Source organism: Cavia porcellus, unplaced genomic scaffold (genome assembly GCF_034190915.1).
Source record: "Cavia porcellus strain 051 isolate PalLab524CR breed Dunkin Hartley unplaced genomic scaffold, mCavPor4.1 scaffold_32, whole genome shotgun sequence".
Taxonomy (NCBI): Eukaryota; Metazoa; Chordata; class Mammalia; order Rodentia; family Caviidae; genus Cavia; species Cavia porcellus.
In genome coordinates, this window is record NW_026947515.1 from 12,516,081 (window position 1) to 12,540,265 (window position 24,185).

General features: G+C 40.1%; 1 protein-coding gene across 2 annotated transcripts in view; it reads left to right on the forward strand.

The window, feature by feature from the left end:
* The window catches only part of LOC100715013 (multidrug and toxin extrusion protein 2-like), a 44,519-nt gene extending 31,533 nt beyond the window's left edge, over positions 1 to 12,986 (forward strand). For both annotated transcript variants that reach the window (XM_005001667.3, XM_063242195.1), the window contains 6 exons: positions 186 to 261; positions 5,218 to 5,287; positions 5,668 to 5,800; positions 9,185 to 9,279; positions 10,425 to 10,479; positions 10,608 to 12,986. In XM_005001667.3, the coding sequence (XP_005001724.2) occupies positions 186 to 261; positions 5,218 to 5,287; positions 5,668 to 5,800; positions 9,185 to 9,279; positions 10,425 to 10,479; positions 10,608 to 10,843 (665 nt within the window). In that variant the 3' untranslated portion in view covers positions 10,844 to 12,986. The remainder of the gene's footprint in view (positions 1 to 185; positions 262 to 5,217; positions 5,288 to 5,667; positions 5,801 to 9,184; positions 9,280 to 10,424; positions 10,480 to 10,607) is intronic.
* Positions 12,987 to 24,185: the final 11,199 nt, after the last annotated feature.

Genomic DNA, 24,185 nt, shown 5'->3' on the forward strand with positions numbered 1-24,185 from the left:
TCTCACTGTGTTGCCCAGGCTGATCTCTAACTTGTGGGTTGAAGTGATTGTACTGCTTCTGCCTCCCCGTAGCTGGGATTACAAGTGCTTCTTTGATTACCGATGCAAATCTTTGAGGAGAAATCAGCTCTAGGGTTTACCGCTGGAGAACTGTGACGCCTGGCTGCCTCTCCCCTGTTTTCCAGGTGTGTGTGCGCTTGCAGTGGGAATTCTCCTCACAGCTTTGAAGGATGTGGTTTCCTACATATTCACCAGCGACAAGTATGCACTCGTTCAGCAAAGTATCTGATTTGGTTTGATGCTTTCATCAATTTTCCTGATTATGAGAGGCAGGTAGCCTTGAAACTTGCAGTGAAACCAGTAGTGAGAAGCACGGCGCTAAAGTTAAGTGGGCTGGAATGGAAAAGGCCCATGGACAGCATCCCTGCTCCTTTAGTACCCAGTACATTTACTCACGGGACTTAAGTGTAGCTTTGGTCAGATACATAGAAAAGGCACATGGCATATCCTCACCACCAGGGGGCGCCACACACAGTCCATGGCATGCTGACCACATCCACTCCTGGTTCTTTCTGAGCTGTATTTGCAAAACTCACTGATCTAATTTTAAGCTAAAATTTTATTGTATTTTCTGTCACAATGTTTACATAATTTCGAGGTATAATAAAGTGTCTTTTAATAAAAATCTTCATAGCCAGGGGTATGGCTCAGTGTAGAGTGCTTTTTTATGAAAAATGAATTTGCATTTCAGTTTCCCCTAGTGAAGAAACTCAGTTTTATTCTTTTTAAGTTGTGCTCTCTAGTCTCATCTAACCTCACTGGCCCTCAGTCAGTGCTTAAACATGCTCTCAAAATTTTAGGTCTAAGGAAGGAGTCAGAGGGACTCATAGAGACTAGATTTTCCTTTCTACCTGAATAAGAAACCAGATTTAAAAAACAGATATTTTTAAAAATGGTTTCAGCCATTGAAAAATAGCCAAGTAACTCCTGAGAGCGTAATAAGATGAGGAGGCCCTGTGATTGCCTCGGTTACTGGGAGAGAGTTTCTAGACCAGGAAAGTAGAGTACTGGCGAAGACTCTGTACCCCTGGGCTGAGGAAATAGAGTTGAGAGTTCAGGGAGGCCGTGTGGCTGGAGTTCACAAAGCGGATCGCCCGTGAGGAGAGGCCTCACAGAGAGAACGCTCGAGCTCTTCCGAGGGTCTCGCTCGCATGTGTAGCTGACTGCTGAGACATGCACGTGTGTGTGTGCAGGGATCCTACTTTCCTACTTGAGAATGGGGAAATGCCTAACAGGAGGAGCCAGGACAATTCCTGAAGTTTAAGGGCCAGGAAAGGTTTGTGTTCCCACCTGCCAGAATGAAACAATCCTGTTACATAAGAGTTACCAGAAGGGTGTTGCCTGGGTAGCAGAGGAAAAGGAGCCCTAGAAATGAAGAGGGCTCTGATTTTGCCTGCTAAAAACTACCAATTTCCAGGAAACTGAGCCGCATAGAACTCAACTGCACCAAAGCTCAGGGGTATTTAAAATAATGTAAGAAAATGCAGTTTCCAGCCAGGTAAATTTCACAGTGCCTAGCATACAATTAAAAACTACCAGGCACACAAAGAAGCAGACACCTAAAACTAACAGTGAAGAGAAGCAATCAAACTGATCCAGAGCTGAGACAGAGGAAACAACTACTACACACAAGATGTTAGAACAGTTTTTGTAACTATGACCACATTCTCCAGAAGGTAGATGAAGAAAGCACTAGCGTGAGGCATCAAGGATAGCAAAACAAAACCAACGGAATTTCTGGAGTTAAAAATAGTCTATGGTGAAAATATATGGATGATGTTAACAACAGATTAGACATTGTAAAAGAAAAGATTAATGATCTTGAAGATGTTGTATTTATAAATTCCCTACATGAAATGCAAAGACAAATGACCGAAGAGATGAATACAGCATCAGTGAGTTGTGAACGAGCTAGAAAGCATGTGACTGGTGCTCCCAAAGGAGAGGAGAGTGAGGAACTAATACCAAAAAGTCTAAGCAAATTTGGTAAAAATATTAGGTTTAAAGGAATCTAAAAGAGCTACTCATGTGACACAGGGATTCCCCCATAATATTCTTACCGGACTGTGCAGTTTACTCGTACTTATGACCTCGGTGATGAATAATCTGCTGCCTGCCAAGGCGGTGTTGAGTCTTAGGATGCTGTGCTGCCTTCGAGCTGAGCTCTTCCTTCTTCTAGTAACCCTTGCCCACTGATACGCGCGGAGCTTTGATCCTGAACCAGCCTATCGTTTCCTGAGGTACAGCCTTTCCAGTGTTTGCAGGTGGCTCTGGTGCTCCACAGGGGCCTCTCTTCTGCATGACAGAAGCCTGCAATTCCTTCCTCCGTTTCTATGGAATATGATTTGAGTCTCAACCATCTTAAAATCACACGAGCCTGGAGGTGGCGTCCTTAGTTCCCTAGCACCATTAGGGCAGAACTGTGTCTTCTATGCCTACATTTACCTGTAGACGCCAGTGCAGTACTGTTTGGTGGCTGTGTTACTCCAAGACATTTCGTCCCACCACTGTGCCGTGATATCCCTGCTCTTCCTTCCTGCCATCATCCTCTTGAAGCCAAGTGCAGGATCTTACATGTGGATTTGTTGATTGTTTCACTTTTTATTTATCTTGACACTTTTGGTTCCTGATTACATCACTTAGGTGTCTTCCGGCTTCTGGCATCTGTGCATTTGATACACTTTTATGTCTGCCCCCAGCCTTTCTTGCCAAGCATTTGGTTAGTCTGTCCTTTACACCAACCGTTAGCCCTCACCTCAGGCAGCAGCGACCAAAACATTGCCAGTATGTGCCTTCAGCAGACACCCCTCACAGCTCAAGGTTAGCACTGGGCAGCTTTGAGTCAGGAAAAGTGAAGGCGTGTAGGGAGTACTAGGAAACCACCAGACACGAGGCCTGTCTGGCAAATCACAGCTATTGTTTTGGCAGGCAGCACTGAGGGACCCGATTTTCCTCCGCTAGCTACAGACCACTATAGATAGACTGTTCAAGGTGACCACTGGGCTGGGAGCAAGGGAACAGTACCAGGGTCCAAATTAAACCACCACAGTTTGCTGTTCTCACAAAATTTAGGCACCTGTCTTAAATTACGGCCCCTGGGTGCCTGCAAGCCTTGGGTTAATTTCTAGAGTTTAAAAAAATTGATAATATTTTCCAGTTTCTGATAAGTTTTCTTTTTCCTGTGGGGCAACCCTTTCTTGTTTTTGGGTGTGCTTTGCAATTTCTTTGTGAGAGCTGGACGTTTTCAATAATGCGGTACAGTAGCTGTGGGAATCAGATTCTCTTCCTGCCCCTGTCATTGCTGTCCTGGCTTACTGAGGACTACAGGTCCGCATTTGTTGAGTATCCGTGGAGGATCGTTATCCTCCTTCATACAGGAGCGGATTTCCATGTAGGGTTTACAAAGACTAGATGGCCCCATACAGATACCTTTAATTAAGTGCTTTGATGTGGTAAGTTTCTTTTTTGTTTTGAATATTATGTCTTTTAAAATTCTTTGATGGGCCATCAGTTAATCCCTGGTTGATCAAAACACACAGCTCCGACTTTTGGGGGATAAGGTGCTTATTTCTGTAGCCTAGTGCCGGGATGTTACACGGGATCCCTGCAGCTGTCCGCTGTGGGACTGGGAGACGGGAAAGTGTAGCACACGCCAGTCTCTCCGTCAGTCCCCATCGCTGCAGGTGGACTCCAGCCTTCATAAATAGCTGTGCTGACGTTTCTTGGAGCCTAGTGATTGCTATGGTAAAGAGACTGATTCTTGAGCTTCCTACTGTGCCATCGTCCCCAATGTCACCGGGCCTGAGACTTCTCACGCCTATTAGGCTCCCATTCGTTTGTAGGAGCAAACTTTGTCCTGCAAGTCTTTAGTTATTATTTTTGCCTTTGGCTGTGGTTAAATGTAGGTAAATCCTTTTTTCTTTTGTTCTGCTTCTCACCGTGTAGACTTTAAATATAAACTATTGGATTTCCTGGTGTTTTTTTTTTTTTTTTTTGGCCTCCGGAATGCTGGGATTACAGTGAATTTCCCTTTTGATCCAGGAAATTTATCATTTTTCTCTTTTAAATTTACTTCCTTCTGTGCATGTTTCTTTTTTCTCTTTATAAAAATGCTTTTCAGATGAACGAGAGAACTTATGGATCAGTCTCTTTTGTCTCTCGGTTTTGGGACATGTCTTCAACTTTATTTTCCAAGTTGAAATTTAGTCTTTAGTCATGCATTATCTCATTTTTAAGTACAAAGTTTGATGTTTATTGTTCACATTTTTCATCTCCAATCACTTTTGCCCAAGCTGCACTTTTTTCTTATTGCTTGTTGCTAGCTTACAAACGTCTGCGAGAGTAGCAGTTATACTTTAAGCAACTTTCTCGTACGTTCCTTACATTCTCAGGTTCCTTCTGTGTCAGCATGCATTTTATTTTGCCTTCTCTCTCTCTCTGTTATTGTTTTTCCTGAGCATCTTGTGAGCGTTGGTTCTGTGAAAGACCACACTGTTTGGTTGCTGAGTAGAACCAGTGCAAATGTGAGGGGACCGTAGTCCTGTGAATCTCAGCTAAGGGGGTCATGGTGCTCTCACGGTGAGGGCCACTGCAGGCCATGAGTGACTTCACCACAGGCTCCCCTGGAGGGCGCGTGGGAGGGAGGAGGAAGTCTCCCATTCCCAGGGAGGCACTGTGGCCTACTCCACAGATTATATAAGCACTGGACCCACAGAGCACGTGTCAGTCACCTCTGTCCCTACTGTGTCCTCTCCAGAGCCTCCTAGCACACCCCCTGTAGACATTCAAGCAGATCTTCCAAGGGCGTTCAGAGAATCCATGAGGGGGCAAACATTTCCTACATGAACACTTTTCAACTCCATTTTTAAAGAAGGGATACAGAGGATTCCCTGTATGGGGGCTGAACCCTGATGCTTTTTCTTTTGCTCCATTCCCTGTTTTTATCCATCCACAAATGGAGCTTTAAGCATTGCCCACTAAAGTGGTAGCCTAACCATGTCCCCTTTAATCTAAGATCTATAGACAGTGAATTAGTGAAAGTTTGACTTAGTGAAGTTTTATTATGTACTTACTTTGTCAAAAAGAAATGTACTATTTGCACTGAATTTTCTGGTTTGTGATTTTTAGGTCACTGACTGCTTTCTTTTCCTTCAACAGGGACATTGGTTCCCGTGTGAGCCAAGTGATGCTGATTTTTGCTCCTTTGCATCTCTTTGATGCGCTGGCAGTGAGTATTTGGGGGGCTTTTACTCTATCGGATATAGCAATATATGTCTTAGGCTTCTATCTTTTTAAATTAAAATTGAGTGTGATTTCATTTTTGGAGAGTGGCCTCTTGCTTGAGGCAGCCTGAGCATTTGACGGGAAGATGAGTTACTTAGGGTACATCATCTTCAGGCAGAAGCAATCTGAGTTCTCCAGCTCTCTAGCTATACCTGGTACCCGGATGCTGTGAGTGGTATCCTGGCCAAGTGGCGAGGCGGTCTCCCCGTGAACCCTCCCAGGCAGTCCATGCCATCTTTGAGCCTCCTCTAGCCGCTGTGGGACTGAGTGGATGTGAGGAGAGTGGCGTGGCTGCAGTGTTGCCGCTGGGTTTCCTCTCCTTAGGGGACCTGCGGCGGAGTGCTGAGAGGCACTGGCAAGCAAAAGATTGGTGCTATCCTGAACGCCATCGGTTACTACGTACTTGGCTTTCCCATTGGAGTGTCTCTGATGTTTGCTGCTAAGCTCGGAATAATAGGTACGTGTTTAATTCCTCAGTGACGCGCCACAAATCTCATTTGTCATATTAAGATAAATCTGGGATACAAAACAATCGACTGGACAGTTATTCCGTGTGCAGTGGGAGACATTATTTTCTCTCCCAATATTTATTCACTGCCCCTCTTACAAATACACTGGGAGTGCAGCATTGAATGACACAAATGTGCTTCTGCCCTGAAGCTGAACTACTGATCAATTATTATTCAACTAGTCCATTACCAGTGGGTTAAGCTCTACAAAAGACAGCGGGCTGCCATGAGGGTTTATGAGGAGGATGGGGAACATCTGGCCCCACTGGTGTGGAGAGCAGCTTGCCGTGTCATGTGCTAGCTCAGGCCTGAGACCCATGCATAAATTTCGAAATCAGAAGTATAAATCATCCAACTTTGTTTTTGTTTCAATTTTGTTTTGCCTATTTGCAGCTCTTTGGAATTCCCTATGAATTTGAGGATCGGCTTTTCTATTTTGGTGTGAAAGGCTATTAGAATTTCCATCTGGATTATGATGAATCTGTAGATTGCTCTGGAATTTGGGGCCATCTTAATGGTATTACACATTCCAATCTATGAACGTGGGATAGATTTCCATTTATTCATGTTTTAATTTCTTACAGTAATGTTTTTAAATTTTCAGCATTCACCTTTTTCTTCTTTGGTTAAATTTATCTCATTAGCTTGTTACAAAACAATAAAACCAAAACCAAAACCAAAAATAAACAAACAAGAAAAAACCCAGCGAGTTACCAAGCAGTGGTTCTGTTCAGTCACCAATTTTCCTAACAGATCTGTAGTCTGTGCTGTATGTCAGTGCATGCAGAATGTATTTCTGGGTACCTAAAACACAGGGTCACAGCCCAGAAGATGGGAAATTTGGTAGGGAAAGCTTATGTCACACAGACAAATGAAATGGTTGTCACTGCTTTATTGTGTGATCAATACTTCTTCAGAATCTTTTTTTTTTTTGGTCTTTTTGAGACAGAGTCTTGCTTTGCGATTCAGGCCTTGAGCTCACTTTGTAGCCCAGGCTGGTGTCAAATTTGCGATGATTCTCTAGCCTCAGTCTCCTGAGTGCTGGGATTACAGGTGTGTGCCACCACATCTGGTTTTTCTCAGAATTTGACTTCTCCACCCCTCCTATAGCCTTTTTAAATTATGGGATTAGTGGGTTTTAAGTGTTTTTGGCTTCTTGGTTTTCAGCATTGAAGCAGAAGCTAAACAGACATTGCTGCCTTCCCAGCCTCCAGAACCACCAACCAAAGTAAACCTTTTGTGCTTTATGCAGCCTCCAACATTCTCTTATAGCAAGAGAAAAAAAGACTAAAATATCACTTTCATTATGAGAACTAAGAATTGTTTATATATATATATATGAAGACTATTAATAATTGTAGGTCTTACAATTCCGAATTCCCCTTGTTATTTATGGTAGTTTTGAGTCGGTTACTTGAGTTTTTCAGGTACGCAATCACATCATTTGCAAATCTCAACTTTCTATTCTTCTTTCCAGCTTTCATACCACAGATTTCCTTTTCTTGCACAATGCCTCTAGCAGTGTAAGGAGCTGTGGTGATAGTGGAACTTATACATGACTTCAGTGTCAACACTCCCAGTGTTTCTGTACTGAATGGTGTTTGGATTTGGGGCTGAAATGTATACATATCTGTTTTAATTATGTTCTAGAAGTGCCTGTGGAATCTGTTTTATTGAATGTTTCCTACAAAAATCCTTGTGAATTTTGTCAGGTATTGCTTTGGTGCCCTTATAGATGCTCCCATGACCTTTGCCCTTAGATCTAACACAAAGATAAATGACATTAATTGGTTTCCTTGTACTCAACTATGTTGTTCCTTCAGCTGGATTCCTTTTGTTAGTACTTTATTATTTAACAATTTTTAAGTAGAGAGATGTGCAGGGCTTTGTACTTGTGTGTTTTTGTGGTCCTGGGGACTGAATCCAGGGCCTTCACACTGAGCTACGCCTTCAGCCTGATTTTCATTTTGAGAGAGGGTCTCGCTACGTTGCCCCACTGGGTTTGAACATGTGATCCTCCTGCCTCCACCTCCCAGAGCACTGGAATTACAGACATGGGCTCAGTTTAACCCACAGTTTTATTTTTTGTATATTTTTGTTAAGTTTTGTTATTAACGTTGTATTCATGTGTTAGTTACTTTTCCTTGTCCTTGGACAAAATTCTCAACACTCACAACTTAAAAGAAGAGAGGTATATTTTGGCCCATGTTTTTAAAAGAGGTTTCAGTCCACAGTCATTTGGCTTCAGGGCCAAAGTGGCACAGGCAAAAGGCCTGCCATGGAGGAAGGCTGTTCATGGCAGTCAGGAAGCAGACAGCAAAAGGAGGATTTGTGGGAGAGAGAGGTGCCCTGTCATGCCATGCACCAGTGACCCGCCTCTCCTAGGACACCCCTCTACGTAGCATGGCTTTTATCCTGAGCACCTAGACATAAAACATAACAACTCACTTCACAAAGTCAATTTGCAATCTTTCTTTCTTGTATGCCTCAGGACAACTTAAACAGTGTAAGCATGTTCTTATGGTGAAATTCTCCCATGAAACACTCATGACCTGGTATTCTGAAGCTCATTGGTAGAGTACTTGTCTACCCTGTATGAGGCACACGGTTCAATACCCAGCATTGAAAAAAAAAATTTAACTGGAGAACTGAATGAAAAGAAAATTCTTTTTGTTCTGTGTCTAACTAGTACATTTTTACCACTTAAAAATTTTCATTGTTTCCTCATTCCTTCATGAAATTCAAATTTCAGCTGATAGATGAGCTTTACTGTATCCAAACAAAAGCAGAGGATCAATTTCTTGTCTTCTTGGAAATGCTGTGATTTGGTGGCTTACTGAGTAATTATCTCCAGTCTCCTCTCTCTTTTTAGTGATGGGTCCAGGCTGGGACCATGGAATGCTTGACGCATCTCAAGCTGGAATCCAGCATTTTCTGTCTAGGGTCAGAGCTGCTGAATCATTGCACTGCCTCTCTCCGAGGCGCTCTGCTAGACACTGGTGAAACATCGTTTAGCCAAAGCAAATCCCTGCTCTTAATGAATTTCTGGGTTTTACATTTCATCTTTACTTTTTTTTTTTTTTTAAAGCAAAGACCTGCTCATGTTTTGGACTGACTTCTTTATCCAGTAATGAGTTGCTTGTATATATGAGGTGCTCAGTGATGGATTTGTGTCTAATCCTTGATCCATGCTGATCTAAAAGTTTAGGAAGGGTAATTAGTTTAACTAAAATTTGTTCCACAAGTTATGGATTATTAGGGAAGAATTTTCGTGACACAGAGGGACAAAGCTGAAGAGAATCTCAGCTCTGATACTCTTGTTATACCCGCAGGTCTCTGGTCTGGACTGACTGTTTGTGTCTTCTTCCAAGCCCTTTTCTATTTGGTGTGCATCCTGAGAACAAACTGGAGTAGAGCTGCAGAGCAGGTAACAGTGCATGTGCTGAGTTTAAAATGTGGCTCTGTTTGATCTCATGCCACCGTGAAGAACCTTTTAAGGTCAAAATGGTACAAGCCCCTGGCACCAAGATTCACAGTTACTATGCAGTGCATCTGACGTACCAGGCAATGGGATGGAGATGTACCAGTCTCATCTCAGCACATTTTCCTGTTACTTAGAGATGATTAATATCTATTAACCAGAGAGCCAATCTTTTTTTAAAAAAAAGTTCACAAACATATTTTCCTGTTTGATACAGTAATTTTAGAAAAATCATTTCTTAATTATAGTGAATACCTTTTTTTAGCTTTATTTTTTATTTTACTTTATTTTTTTGGTACTGGGGAATTGAACTCAGTACCTTGTGCTTGCCAGGCAGGTGCTGTGCTGCTGAGCTAAATCCCCAGCCCTAGGTTTATTTTTTAAAACATATTTGTCCATTCTTTACTAAAATGCAATATGTTAGGTGTCTGTGGTCTGAAAGAAGTACTTTGTGGGGGGCGGGAATATGGTAGAGCCAGGATCCTGACCATCACAAGCATCCTGAGATTGAACTGTGACCTCAATTTATGGTGAGGCGAGGTGAGCGGGATGGATGTTTGCCTTAGGTGAGGGACTCTTAACAAGGGGACACACAGATGAGTTTAGGGCTATCAGCTCTTTTCACGCAAGCTTAGCCACCCTTCAGGTTTCAAATCCATTTGGATTTGTCTAGTAGTAATGTATTATATCTTTCTTAAGTTCGTCTTGCTTTATTGAGGGAATAGAGTGGACAGGACGTTAAGTTTGATCATAAAGTGACTGTAGATGGAATACCATTTATCTTTAGATTTTATCCCACTTATCTGTTTAGGAACACCAAAGGGCACAGGTACAAATAATGTGGTAAATCTGCTACTGTAGCCACAGGGAGTTTTTGTATTGTTTTTGTGAGCTGTGCATCACAGAGGGATGACCAATGGGTTTTTCTGCCTTGTTCTTGTGGTGTGGCATTTTTAGAAATGTGAAAGGTGGCGCTGAATGTTCTAACCCTCCAAGAGTAGTTTTAGCAGTAGCTATAAGTTGAAATTTAGAGAAAAAGTATTATTTTGGCTTGATTTACGCTTCATTTCTTCATGTGACCTTGTTTTTAGGCACAGGTGCGAGCTGGGATAAAAGGAAATAAAGACCCCATCCCGACCCCAGCAGGTACTGGTGGCCACTCTTTCATATTCTTTAGCATAATGGGACCGAATAATATATTCTGTAGTAAATTTCAGTAGTACCTTTTTATTTGACTCAGCCCTGGTAAGTGCCTCACTGTTTTCTCCAAACAGATTTACCGAACCTGGAGAGAGAAGGACCTGATGGCGTGGTTTTACCTGACATTATCAGACCGCAGAGTCAGACGGCCCAGCTGGTGGCCCTGGAAGAAAACCAGTATGTGGTTCCTACCATCGGGGAGATCCTGACAATGAGACAGTTGATTTTGTATCGCGGAACAGCAGTAGCTCTTGCTCTTGCTAGCCTTGTTGTAGGAATTTTAGTGAGAGTTTTCAGCAGCCATAAGTAAACTAGAAAAAACATCACCAGTCTACAAATTAGAGATGATAATTTTATGGTATATATTGGGCAGGAAATGTGATCTTGATACTTAAACGGCGATTTTATTGTCAACTGTGGGAGGAAAGGATATCAGTGATGCTTCCTTAGTTATTCTGAGAAATTATCCACTGTACTAGAGATAAAGAAAGGAGCTATAGCTGAGAAAGAGCTGTGGCAGAGACAGGAGAGCGTCACACCCGGGCCTCGTAGATGCCAAGCACGTGCTTTCCAAGGCACAGAGCTGCCCTCATGCCCCAGGGGGCTATAATTTTAAGCATACTTTTTTGTTACCTTTATCATGCTTTCTAAACATATGCATTTGATATTCACTACTGTAAGTGTTCTTTACTCTTTCTTTTATTGAATAGTTTTCCTTCTTCAGGCTTATTAATTTCTTGCCACATAAAACATTATTACTTGTTTGTGTTTCTCTGTTACTATTCTTTGTCTTGGCAAGGAGTATACATGAAGTGCCTATTAAGTCTTATGTCATATAAAATTTCTTTAAAATAAACACTTTAAAATTTAAAATGCTGGGCTGGGGATACAGCTCAGCTGCATATGTGCCTTCCTGGCAAGTGCAAGGTCATGAGCTCAATTCCTGGTACTAATCAACAAACAAACAAACAAACAAACAAACAAAATTTAAACAGCATTCTGACAGTATTTGAGACTATAATGTCAATTTTAAAAGATCACTTACTTTTTTTTTTGTCTTGTAACAAACTTTTGTGTCAACTTTTGCCTTAATTGGAAAATAAATCAGTGTTTCCTGGCCACTCATCTCCCACAATACTGACAGCTGTGGGTTTTCCTCTAGGGAATAGATTTTTAGAGCCTTTTCTATAGAAGCTGACAAAATCAAAAGGGAAATCCTAAGCATATTCTGAAATTGAGTAACCACACAAAGCCCAGCAGGCATCTAGAGTGGAGTTTGCATATCAAAGTCCACTGTGTGAGTCAGCTATTGCTGGAACAAATATCTGAGATAATTTACATATACAGAGAAAGGTTTATCATGGCTCACAGTTTCCATGGTTTCAATCCATGGTTTCTTGGCCCCATTGCTTTTGGGCCTGTGGCGAGGCAGTGCATCATGGTAGAGTATGTCGTGGAGCAAAGCTGTTCATCTTGTAATTTGGGAACAAAGAGAAGACTGAGGAAGGACTAGGGTCTCACTATCTCCTTCAAAGGCACACCCTGAAAGACTGAAAACTTCCCACGAGGCCCTACCTCGTGAAAGTTCCACAGTTTCCTAATAGAGCTACCAGCTGGAGACTAAACCTTTAACACATCGGGCTTCAGGCAGCACTGTAGGTCTAAACTGTCATGCCCAGGTGGCCGGCACGTCCTTTGTTTCCCTCTCCTGAAGATGAACAAGCAATTTAAGATTATCAGCGATCTCTAAAAAGCTAATTATATGAAAAAGCAGTGAGAAAAAACAGCTTATTTACAAGAGCAAATTATATATCCTCAAAGAGGTAAGATAAAATATTACAACCATCATGTAGCATAGGAGACTACAGAATAACACATTGAGAGAAAAATTAAGGTAAAATTTCTATGACTTAAAACTATTTTTCAACTATGCAGTTCAGCATCATTTTATATAATTGCACAACCACCCGTGTGGTTACAAAACATTTTCATCATCCCCAAACAAGTCCCAGACATGGCATTCCTCAAACCCCTTTCCCCTCAACTCCTAGAAAGCACTATGTCTATGTCTGTGGACTTATTCTGTGTATTTTCCTGTTGGAAAATTTTTTGAGAGTCATCCATGTAGTAGCATATATGGGAACTTGTTTCCTTACTTACAGCTAAATGATATTTTGTTGTATGATAAACTTCTTTTTGTTCATGTATTTATCCGTTGATAGAAATATACATCGTTTCCATCTTTCTGCTCTAGTTTTCAGCTAAGTCTTGAAGTTTTCTTTCCTTTATGGATCATTCATTGCTAAAGCATAGAGATGCTACTGATTTTGTATGTGAATTTGTAGATTTGTTTATTATGTCTGACAGTTTGTAGACTCAGGAGAGTTTTCTACAAATGTAATTGCCTGTTTCAAATTTCCAATACTATTTTGGCAATTGGGCAAGAAAAAGAATAAAAGGCCTCCAAATTGTAATGTTCACAGATGACAGAATCTTATTTCAATGGCATAAAGACAGACATACAGACAAAGGGCAAAATTGGGAGCCCATAAAAGAACCACAGCTTTTGGGGTCAAATGACTTCACACACAAATGGCAAGACCGTTCAGTGGGAAAAAGGAAAGTCTAAACTATTCTTGTTCCATAGACAGCCTTTTGGGGGCACTTCCACCTGCAATGGATATTCTTGGATATGTATCTGGCATTTATGTGTGTTTTCCAAAATGTTTATATAAATTAGTATTCATTCCAGCAAGCCATGTTATTCTACATCTGTGAGTAATCTTGCTATTGCTAGACTTTCTAATTTTTGGCAGGTTGATGGCTGCCTTAGTATTCATTTTCTTAATTGCAAAGGTAATGTATATCAACATATTTTTTTGTGTAGCTTCCTAAGCAAAGGAATATGAATATATTTTTATTTCCTGTATTTCTAAAGCAACAGCATAGTACATTACCTTGCTTTTTTCATTTAACAATGCACCCTAGATATGCTTACCTCTCTGTCTACTGAAAGCTTTTCTATTTTATTTCATTGCCACATGATATTCCACTATGGTTTTTGTAACCAGACCTTGACACACATGGACTAGATCCAAGTTTTTGCTATCATAAACAATGCTGATATTGTATATCTATTTGTTCATTGATTTTTCTGAGTCATAATGACTCATGATGACAAGAAGTTTGTCCCTAGCTGCTGGTATGCACCACAGACCCTGTAACAGCCTGCCATACAGCACATGCTAATGAATATTTGTTGCATAAATGAGTGAATAACACACCCTCAAACACTATATTCTCAGTGCTGTTACACCACCCACCTTTTCAGTTTTTTCCACTGCTCACAGTTTGTATCATATTGGAAGGATTTAAAAGGATCTCTTTGATGAAGCAAGAACTAGGCAAATCTAAGCAACTCATCCACTTCTTTATAGATAGTGCTACAGTGAATGACCTGCCTAGTTTCACAGGTAGTGCTCCTATGGGCAGATGCATATATTTTGCAGGGATATAATTTTCGTAAGAGGACTTTCTGTGTCAAACTAAATGTGTAATTTTGATAGATTATTGCCAAGTTACCTTCTAAGAGTACGTCCAGTGACAGTGTATAAAGATCACTGTTATCATCACAACTTTGCCAACAGATGATGTTGGGAAACTTTTGGATTTTGCTGAGCTAATAGGTAAGAAGTGCCAATTCAGGGTGCTTTTAACTTGCATGTCTCTTATTAAGAGTAAAGTTGAGCACCATTTTTGTATGTGAATTCTTTTTTCTGTAACCTGATCGTGTCCTTTGCCCATTTCCCTATTAGTTTGTTGATCTTTTCTTCTTGATATTTAGAAGTGCTATGGAAGGAAAACTTGAATGTATAGTAACTTTATCCACTATTCTGGTTTAAGTCTAAACTGTCCTCCAATTGTCTCACGTGCTTGGAAGGTGACTGGATCATGAGGTCACGTAGCTGGCTTGCTGTTAGGAGACAGAGTCTGCTTGGAGGTAGATCAGTGAGTGTATGACCTGGAAGGTTATATTCTTGTCCCTGACTTCTTCTGTCTTGATTACTTTTCTCTTGTTGAAAAAAAAATACCTGATTCCCAAAGTGAAGCACGGGAAGGTTTATTTCTTACAGTTTTGGGGGTTTCAGTCCACACCCAGCTGGCTCCAAGGCAGGATGGCATGGTGGGACAGCTATTCGTGGCCCCTACAAACAGCAAGTGTGAATGGAGCAAAAGAGGAAAGACACACCTTCTTCCCACCCTTACACTGTATGCTGGCTCCACCCTGGGCAGATGTAGCACTCACACCACCAATCCCAGTGCTAGACAGTGAACCAATCACAAACACTGGACTCAGCTGCATCCATGATTGCATGAGGCTTGGGGGCCATCTGAACATAAACCATAACAGCTCTCTTCTCTCTCTGTCATCAGTTGAATGCTTCCTTGGCTACGCCCCTCTGCCATCCTTTTCCTGCCTTAGTGCCAACCATGGATTAAAATCATGAACCAAAATAAACTTCTCTTCGTCTTTAACTTGTGTCAGATATTTTATTCCAGTGAAAGGAAAGTGACTAAGGTGCCAGCTAATAAATATGGCTTTATCTGTATCCTGGAATCCAAACTATTTTACAGGAAAATCTATTCCTTTTGGTAAGTAGAAGAGAGGTAAAAGAGGAGTAGAAGCTTTTCCTTCATTTTATAACCTAATATAAGTAAAAAAAACCCCAATAAATATGTGTTGTATTCAAAAAGCAGAATGAAGAAGAAGAGAGAAATGAAAATTTCAGAGGTGAGAGAGATTAGATAAAAATGGATAGTGAGATGATGATACACACCTGTAATCTCAATTCTCTGGGGGGCTGAGGCAAGAAGATGGCAAGTTGGAGCCCAGCTTGGGAAACTGATCAAACCCTGCCTCAAGGTGAAAAACAAGAAGAGATAGGAAGATAGTTCAATATGAAGACCTTGTATTCCATCCCCAGTACCACAAAAAAAGAAAGAAAAAGAAAGAAAGAAAGAAAGAAAGAGAGAAAGAAAAGAAAGAAAAAGGAAGGAAGGAAGGAAGGAAAGGCCAGACAGACAGAAAAAGAGACTGTACTGTATAAATTTTCTCTCTGCTCTGATTCCTACTGAAATGATAGAAACTACCTTTAGCATGCCAGCATTCCTATCTGACAAAAAAACTGAAACAGAAAAGTAGAGAAGGACAAACCATAGTCCCTGCCACAAGTGCCCGAAGAAACTTGCAACAAAATCCCAGAATTAAATGCCAATAAAGGATTCTTGGAGAAAACATCAGGTGAATAATTTTAAAATTCTATTTGAAGGAATTGAGACAATCAGGCTTTTCTGCCTCCTCAGTGTTTTGAGCTGATAGTAGCAGCCACTTTCACTGTGATGAATCCCTGGAAACTATTTTTTCAATAAAATAAGCTCTCAACCAGAGGACCGCTCATGCCTTAAGTGTCAGGGCAGGAAGAGCCGAGTTCATGGTGAGTGTGGAAACACGAGGAACCAGCTAGTACTAACTTCAGCCTAACCAGTGCAATAAGACAAGGATAAGATGCAAATATGGGAAAACAGACGACAGTATCACTGAATACAGTAAGACCACCTACCTAGAAAATGCAGAAAAGCTAAAAGTTATTAGAAATAAGGGTTTCAGAAAGCTCATTAGGAAGTTCACTTCCCATTAATCAATAGCTTTCCTGTATTTCAATTTTAATTAGGAATTTTAATTAAAAATAAACTAACAATAGTAAAAAAACCAATAGAAAAATCTAATCACTTAAGAAATAGATCTAGAAAGAAGTAGGCTGAATCCACGGGAATCTGTACAAGCTGCTAGCCTGCCGATTCTCTCGTGGGCATGAGGCACTCCCCGCCCTCCCTACCCTCTGCCCCTGTCCAGTTCCTCTGTCTCTCTGGCCAGATTTGTGTGCGGTCCTCGCTGACAGAGGCCTTGGCCTCTGCAGGATATTTCTGTTCCCAAGATCCAAGAAAATAGAACTGAGATCAATTCTACGTTTATGGAGTCCCAGTGTCTGCTTGGGGCGCACACCCTGTTTTGGGGCTCCTCTGCCTTGTTATTATCTTCCCTTCCTGTTGGCATCCTTGCTGGGCCACAAACTCAAAGCACAGTATGCAACAACAACAGCTGTTCACGGATTGTGATCCCGCTTTCACAATTATGTAAACCTGTAACACTATATATGAATATGTATGTGTCTCTTTCCCGGTGGATCTGTTTTTCTGTGTGACACCTGATGCATACAGTACACTTCAAAGGTCAAGCATAACACTATGAGTTATACTATATGGGCCAGTGTGTGCTCTTAGCAAATAGGTCATTGTCGATCAGTTGAACCAGAAAAGAGAATATTTCTGAAAAATTACGGAAAGTTTCCATGTCTCAGTCTTTGATGTTTCAGAATTATAAATGTCAATAATCCAGGTTTCATAGTCTAGGGAACCTATGACTTACATGTTGCAGCCAACTGTTTGTTATTCTTGAAAGTTCTAAAAGGGTTGCCATCATTGAGAATTACCAAGTGCTAATTCAACCCCCTCGCCCACTTTCTGGCTTTATCTCAGGCAGTACGCTCATTACGTGAACAGCGGGTCAGGGTTACCACAGCACCACCGTTAGGCACTTGATTCCACATACTGACTGCCAGCTATTAACTCTGAGTATTTAAACAGTTTACTTACTTTGCTCGGTTTGCCCCACTTTAAGACACAGTGTTTCCATATTGCCCACACTTTAATGCTCTTAGCAGGTTTGCCCTTTTACAAATGGGACTGTTTTCATCTTTTTCAGTTTTAATAGTTTTTTAATATATTTTGGATGAATAGTACTTTATCATATTTTTATAAAAATTTAAACTCTTTGACTTGTCTTTTCATTCTATTAAAGTGTTACCCACAGAATAAATGTTTCTAGTTTTAGTGAAGTCCTACTTACACATTTTTTTCTTCCATGAATTGTGCTTTTAGTTTTTTCTCTAAAAAGTCATCACCATACCCAGGGTCACCTAAATTTTCTCTCGTGCTGTCTTCTAGGAGGTTTATGGTGTTACATTTCACATTTAGGTCTATGGCCCACTTTGACTTAGTTTTTGTTACCGGTGTAAGATTTTTCTGTAGATACCTTTCTGCTTCCTCACAAGTTCAAAGGCGACCTTTTCTCCACTAAATTGGTTTTGCCCCTTTGTCAAAGATAGTTGATGGTTTATTTAGGGATATTATATTGTTTCATTAATATTTTGGTATATTCTGTTATATAAATTATATATTAGAGTTTTTCCATTGTTGTTACAAAGTAACCAGTACCAAAAATTTAAAGGAGGAAAGGGCTTTGTTTTTCAGAGGATTCAGTTCGTGGTATCCTGGCTCCAAGGCAGGAACATCATGGCAGAAGGACATGGCACAGCAAGGCTGCTGAGCTCCTGACAGCTGGGAAGCAGAGCGTGGAGAAAGGGGTCAGGGACCAGATGCAGTACAAAGCTCACGCCTCCATGACCCACTTGGCACACACACAAATGTGCTTTAGTAGCACCCCAATCACTTAGCTTAACCTTTTAAATGTTAAATATTGTTGGTGGAGTCACTCCTCCTCCTGGACACGTGGAGACAAGCGTCCATCCACCCTGGGAAGTTCTCCTGAGCGCTGGATGTGCACACCATCCGTCCCTGGCTTCTGCTTTCCCTTGCTGCCTGTGGGTAATAAGGTCAGCTTTTTATGTGAATGTTGTCCTGTCTCCCCAGACCCACTGAAATGACCAGTGCTTAATGAGCCTGCTCCACAGTTGTCTATTAAAAGTTTTTAAGTTTTAGCTTTTACTGCAAACATAAAGGAATTTTAAACTTATAACCTAACAGTGCCTTAAGAGCAGAAAAGGCAGACATAGCCTGTTTAGACTCCGTGAGCCTTGAGATCCCCCACAGCAGCTGCAACTTGTAAGGCAGGCAGACCTAACTCAGCTGGAAGTACCTCTTGCTGTGCTGGCTTGCTTCAAGGACAGACTGGCTCAGTTAAAGACAATGATTGATTCTACTTGCTCACCCAACCCCCTAAGCTTGCTGCGGTATGGTAAGAAACTCCCTCCCATCCAGAACAAGTCTGCCCGACAACATATGACCCAGCCAGTTATAAAATAACCTGCTGTCAGCCTTTGTACCTTCTATCTAAAACATAGACCCTGTTTAACCTCAAGACGGGGCTGGTGATTTGGAACTCAGTTTCCCCAGCCCACTGGCATACTGAAGAGTTGCCTTTCATCTCCCCAATACCTGCATGTCTTCCATTTGCTTTGGTCCTGGTTTTTTCCACAACAAAAGGTCTTTCATCCATTTTAGATGATTTTGTATATTATATAATGCATGTGAATATCCAGTTTTCTTGGCAAAATTTATTGAAAAAACCATCTTTCTGTGTTGAATAGTACTGGTGCCCTTGTTGAAATCATTTAACCATATAAATGAGGCTCGTAATGATTATTAGGGGCTCCCGTCTGTTTTGTTGGTTTGTAGCATGTCCTCATTATAGCACTACGCTGGTTATTTTGTTTTTAAACAGGGTCTTGCTATGTAGCCCAGGCTAGCCTTGAACTTGTGGTTATTCTCCTGCCTCAGCCTCCTGAGTTGTGGGATTACAGGAGTGTGCCACCATGCCCAGCTCAGCATTACGCTGTTTTGGTTACTGCAACTTTGTAGTGCATTTTGAAATTAGAAAGAGTGAGTCCTCCAAATTTTTCAAGATGGCTCCAGCTGTTCAGGATCCACAGCTTTTCCCTGTGATCCGTGGGATGGATTTTTCTGTCTGAAAACATCATCACTGGAGTATTAATAGAGATTGCACTGAACCCACAGATTGTCATGCTAACACTATTAAGTCTTCTATGAATATTTGATACTTTTCTAACTTCTGTGTTCTTAAGTCTCCTTCAATGATGTCTTAAAATTTTCAGAGTGCAAGCTTTTAATGTCCTCATTAAATCGATGATTGCTAAGCATTTCATTCTTTTTGATGCTGTGAGCCTGTTTCCCTCTCTTCCTCTTTTCTTCCTTCCTTGCGTCTCCTTCCTCCCTTCCACCCAGTTTTCTTCTCCCCTCTCTCTTTCTGGGACAGACGGAGAAGAAAACACATTTTTGATTCAGTCACTGAGCACCTTGGAAGATCTGATTCTCTGTCTGGACAGCCTGGTTTTACGGAAACACTGAGGTTGTGGCGGAAGGGTTCATACAGTGATCACCCATAAAAAAGAAACACTTGTTTTTACTGAAAAATAGGGTTGGAAAAGTATGCTGGATAAGTGTATAAAATTACTAGCTTAGTACATTTCCTGACAGCTTGCGAGAACTCACTGTTGATATTGTGTAGTGACTTCACTGCCTATCTACTTAAATCAATTAATATATAGTATTTAAAAGTTAGAAGGAAGAATGTTTCAATCTGGGATTATAGTAAAAGAATTCTCAGTCCTATCTTTGGCTCCTTAAGTATATCTGTTTGTTCTGTTAAAGCATTTGAATGTGTTCCTTAGATCTTATAAAATACCTTCAACTAATAAAGAAATGTCCAAGAGCTGGCGAAGGGTCAGTCAAATTCTTGATGATTGTGCCATCAGAGTTAAAATAGTCTCTTTAAGAAGTCTTCACACACAAAAAATAGAACTTTGTACCTTATCTTCAGTGGGAGAACTGGCTCTTTGCTACTCAGAGACTAATTTACTATAGATGATATTGATTCCTGTGGTAAATTCACACTGGAATTCTGTTGTTTATATTTTTAAAACATCCACAGCATGATTCATATTTCAATTACCTTACATAATTTCTACTTATACAATGTTTATTTAGCTTAGTTTATATTTGGTCACTTTTTTAGAGATAAAAAAAGATAACTAAGTATACTCTAGTGACCTTTGAGCTAATTTAAACATTGGTAGATAGTCCAAGATACTGACCTTAATTGCATTCCTTTTCTTTCCTGTAGTGTCACTATTATTTAGTGGTAAATCCTGTTACTTACAGGACTGATGTAAATATATGCTATGTGCTGAAGGTTGCTGCTTCTCCCTGTAGTGTGACAAGCCTGCTTCCTTTCTGTCCTCCCATCCTCTCAACTCAGTTTCCAAAATGTATCCACGGTATCTCCACATGGACTGATTTTCTTGTTCTGTTTTAGCAGGAAAGGGACAAACAGAAATAAAAAGGATTTTATGCTCTTGCCAATTTTCTTGCTTCACCAAGAATTTTCTTAAATATAATATATGCTGAATGTTTAACATTTTAAAAATTTATTACAGTAAAAGACACACTTGAATCCCTCTCAAAATACTCCCTCTTAGTTGAAGCACATTCATCCCATCATATTTGTGAATTTGTGCAGTAGTTCTGCATGTCCTCCTTCATGAGGTGTGATCCAAAATATGGTGAATGTCACTGCTGCCTGCCATCTAACAGGAAGCAGGTTTGTAACATGATTATAGTGAGTCCGCATCCCCCTCAGTCACTGGATGCCACACCATGCTACTTCTGATTCTTTCCTAAGGCCAAAATGACCAGGAAAGGCAAAATGGTTTAAATCAATTTAGGACACTGTGGCAGTCATGAAAATGTAAATAAAAACCTGAAGGATTTCCAAAACTGGTTCAGAAAATAGAAAGAATGATGAGATGCTTTGTTCAAAGTGAGAAAAGAGTATTCCAGAAGAATTAGCAACAATGTGTCATTTACTAAGTTTTTTTTTAAAAAAAAAGTCAACATTCACCTTATTTTTTGATCAGGTGTTGTAAATCTTTTTATTTTAAAAAGATTAAGACAAAACAGGACATAACAAAGCAGAAGAGAACAATGTAATCAACACAGTATTTCACCAGAAGACAACCCATAATAGTAACTACTATGATGTCTCTTTCTTTGAAATAGTTGAGTATAACTTCATATACAATAGTATCAAATGTAACAAAATAGTATAAAAACGTTCAGGAGAATGAGAGTATTACAGGGCATACAGAACCAAATAACAGAAAACAAACAATGGCTACTATATTATCTCATTTTCCATAGAAAATTTGTTTATACTTTCACATGTAATACAATCCAATAAGGTACAACATGATAGAGCCAATGGAAACAGAAGAGCAAGAGCATGGTAGGACTTCAGAGTAAGGTGATATTATATTCAGTACTGGATATTATAATGACTTGTTTCCCTCAAATTAGCTGTTCATATCATCACAGATAATAAATAAAAAAACCCAGGACAAACCCATTACAACTGCGATCATTATAAGCCTTCAAAACAATGTAATGAGACTATACGGTATTTATACATGTATGTTTGATTTATTTTGCTGATGAGTATGGTCTCAAGTTATGCCCATTGATTAGTAAATATCTCAATGTGATCATTATTTATAGCTGAGTAATACTCCATTGTGTAAAAATACCACAACTTTTTTTATCCATTCCTCAGTTGATGGACACTTAGGTTGTTTCCAAGATCTGGCTATTACAAATTGTGCTGCTATAAACATGGGTGCACATTTATCACTGTGGTATGATGTTTTCAGTTCTTCTGGGCATATGCCCAGAAGTGGAATAGCTGGGTCAAATGGAACCTCCAATCCCAGCTTTTTGAGGAATCTCCACAGTGGTTGCACCAGTCTACACTCCCACCAACAATGCAGGAGAATTCCTTTTCCCCACAGCCTCTCCAGCATTTGTTGTTGGTAGTTTTCTTGATCCTGGCCATTCTTTCTGGAGTGAGATGGAATCTCAGTGTTGTTTTAATTTGCATTTCTCTAATGACTAATGATAATGAACATTTTTTTCATGTATTTATTTGCCATTTGTATTTCTTCATCTGAGAACTATGTATTCACAGTTTTTGGGTTGGGTCCTTGAGTTTTGGGGATCTGATTTTTAAAAATTCTTTATATGTTTTAGACAGAAGACCTTTGTCTGAAGGACAGTTCACTAAGACTTTTTTCCCAGTTTGTGGGTTTTCTTTTTACTATGCTGGTAATTTCTTTTGACATGCAGAAACTTTTTAATAAAATGTGATCCCAGTTATTGATTCTGGGAAGTAGTTCCTATGTGGTTTGATTCCTATTCATGAATTCTCTACCTACCCCTGTGTCTTCAAGATGTTTACCTACTTTTGTCTTCCAACGGATTTAGTGTTTCTGTTTTAATATTCAGATCTTTGATCCATTTAGATTTTAGTTTAGTACATGGTGATAGGAATTGGTCTAGTTTTAGTTTTCGGCATATGGAGAGCCACTTTTTCCAGCACCATTTATTAAAGAGACTGTCATTTTTCCAGTGAACATGTTTGGCCCCTTTATCCAAGATAAGGTGGTTGAGAGTGTTGATAGTTGTAGTTGTATCTTCTAGTCTATCCAATTGATCTTCAGATCTATTTTTATTCCAGTACCATGTTGATTTTATTACAGGAATTAATAGCAACTCTCTATCCATCCCTTATATCCAGTGGATTCCAATCCTGGAGGTCCTTGGTGGGGAACTCATTGAAACACGTGGAAGAATGATTTGGACTCATTTCTCTTTTTTTCTGTAGTTGGGTTTTCTTTTTCTTCCTTTCTTTTGTTCTTTGTTGTACTCCCTTTTTTAAAGAAGTTTTTATTTTTGTTTGTTCTTTTCTGTTAGTTTTATCTAATTCCATTAATTTTACTCTTTAATTAGGTCCTTTTTCTCTCTTCCATTTCTTTTTTTTATTTTTCTAATTGTCCTTCTTACATTCTTCCTTCTCTACCCACTCCATTTTATAGGATTTCTAATGAGCTTTATTAATGTATAGATATATAATTTATGCTACTGTTGTTAATGGTATCATTGCTACATTATTGGATATTTACTGTATGTCAATATTTGATTTGTCTGTGGATATATGATTATTACAGATCTCTTTAATTGTTAAGAGTGTTACCCTGGTAGCTTTTACAGCTTCTTATTTGACTCTCTAGTTTGTCTTTGGCTCTTGTTTTGCTGACTTCTTTGTTATTGCCAATGTTTATTGCTGTTGATGATACTGATTTTTACTGCATGCCAATATCTGACTTGTCTGTGTGTCATTAACATTACTCTTGTTAACAAACTGCAGAGAACTGAGTGCTGGGCTGGTCACACTGTACCCTCCCTTTCTGAAATTAACTACAGGGGTCAGATCTTGGGACTAGGTAAAGGGTCTATAGTTATCGATGCCCAGAGTGCAACTTCCAGCTGGATGGCAGGCCCAGAGGTCCATCCAGCTGGGCCAAGTCTCTGCTCACAAACAGGCAGTTGAGTAGATCATGGGGATAGGAATACCAGCTTGGAGGCTTATATGGGAACTCAGATCTTGCTCTTGCCAGGCAGGTGCTGTGCCACTGAGCTCTGTGCCTAAATAATTCCCTCTTGATTATCAATAGGTCACAGAAGAAATCAGATAGTTTCTAGAATTAAATGATATGCCAGTACACCATACCAGAACTTATTGGACACAATGAAAGCAGTCCTAAGAGGGAAGTTTATAGCTGTGAATGCTTACATCAGAAAAACAAAGTTAACCCAAATAAATAACCTAAGAATGTACCTCAAGGAAACAATTCAAATCCAAAACTAGTACAAGAAAAGAAATT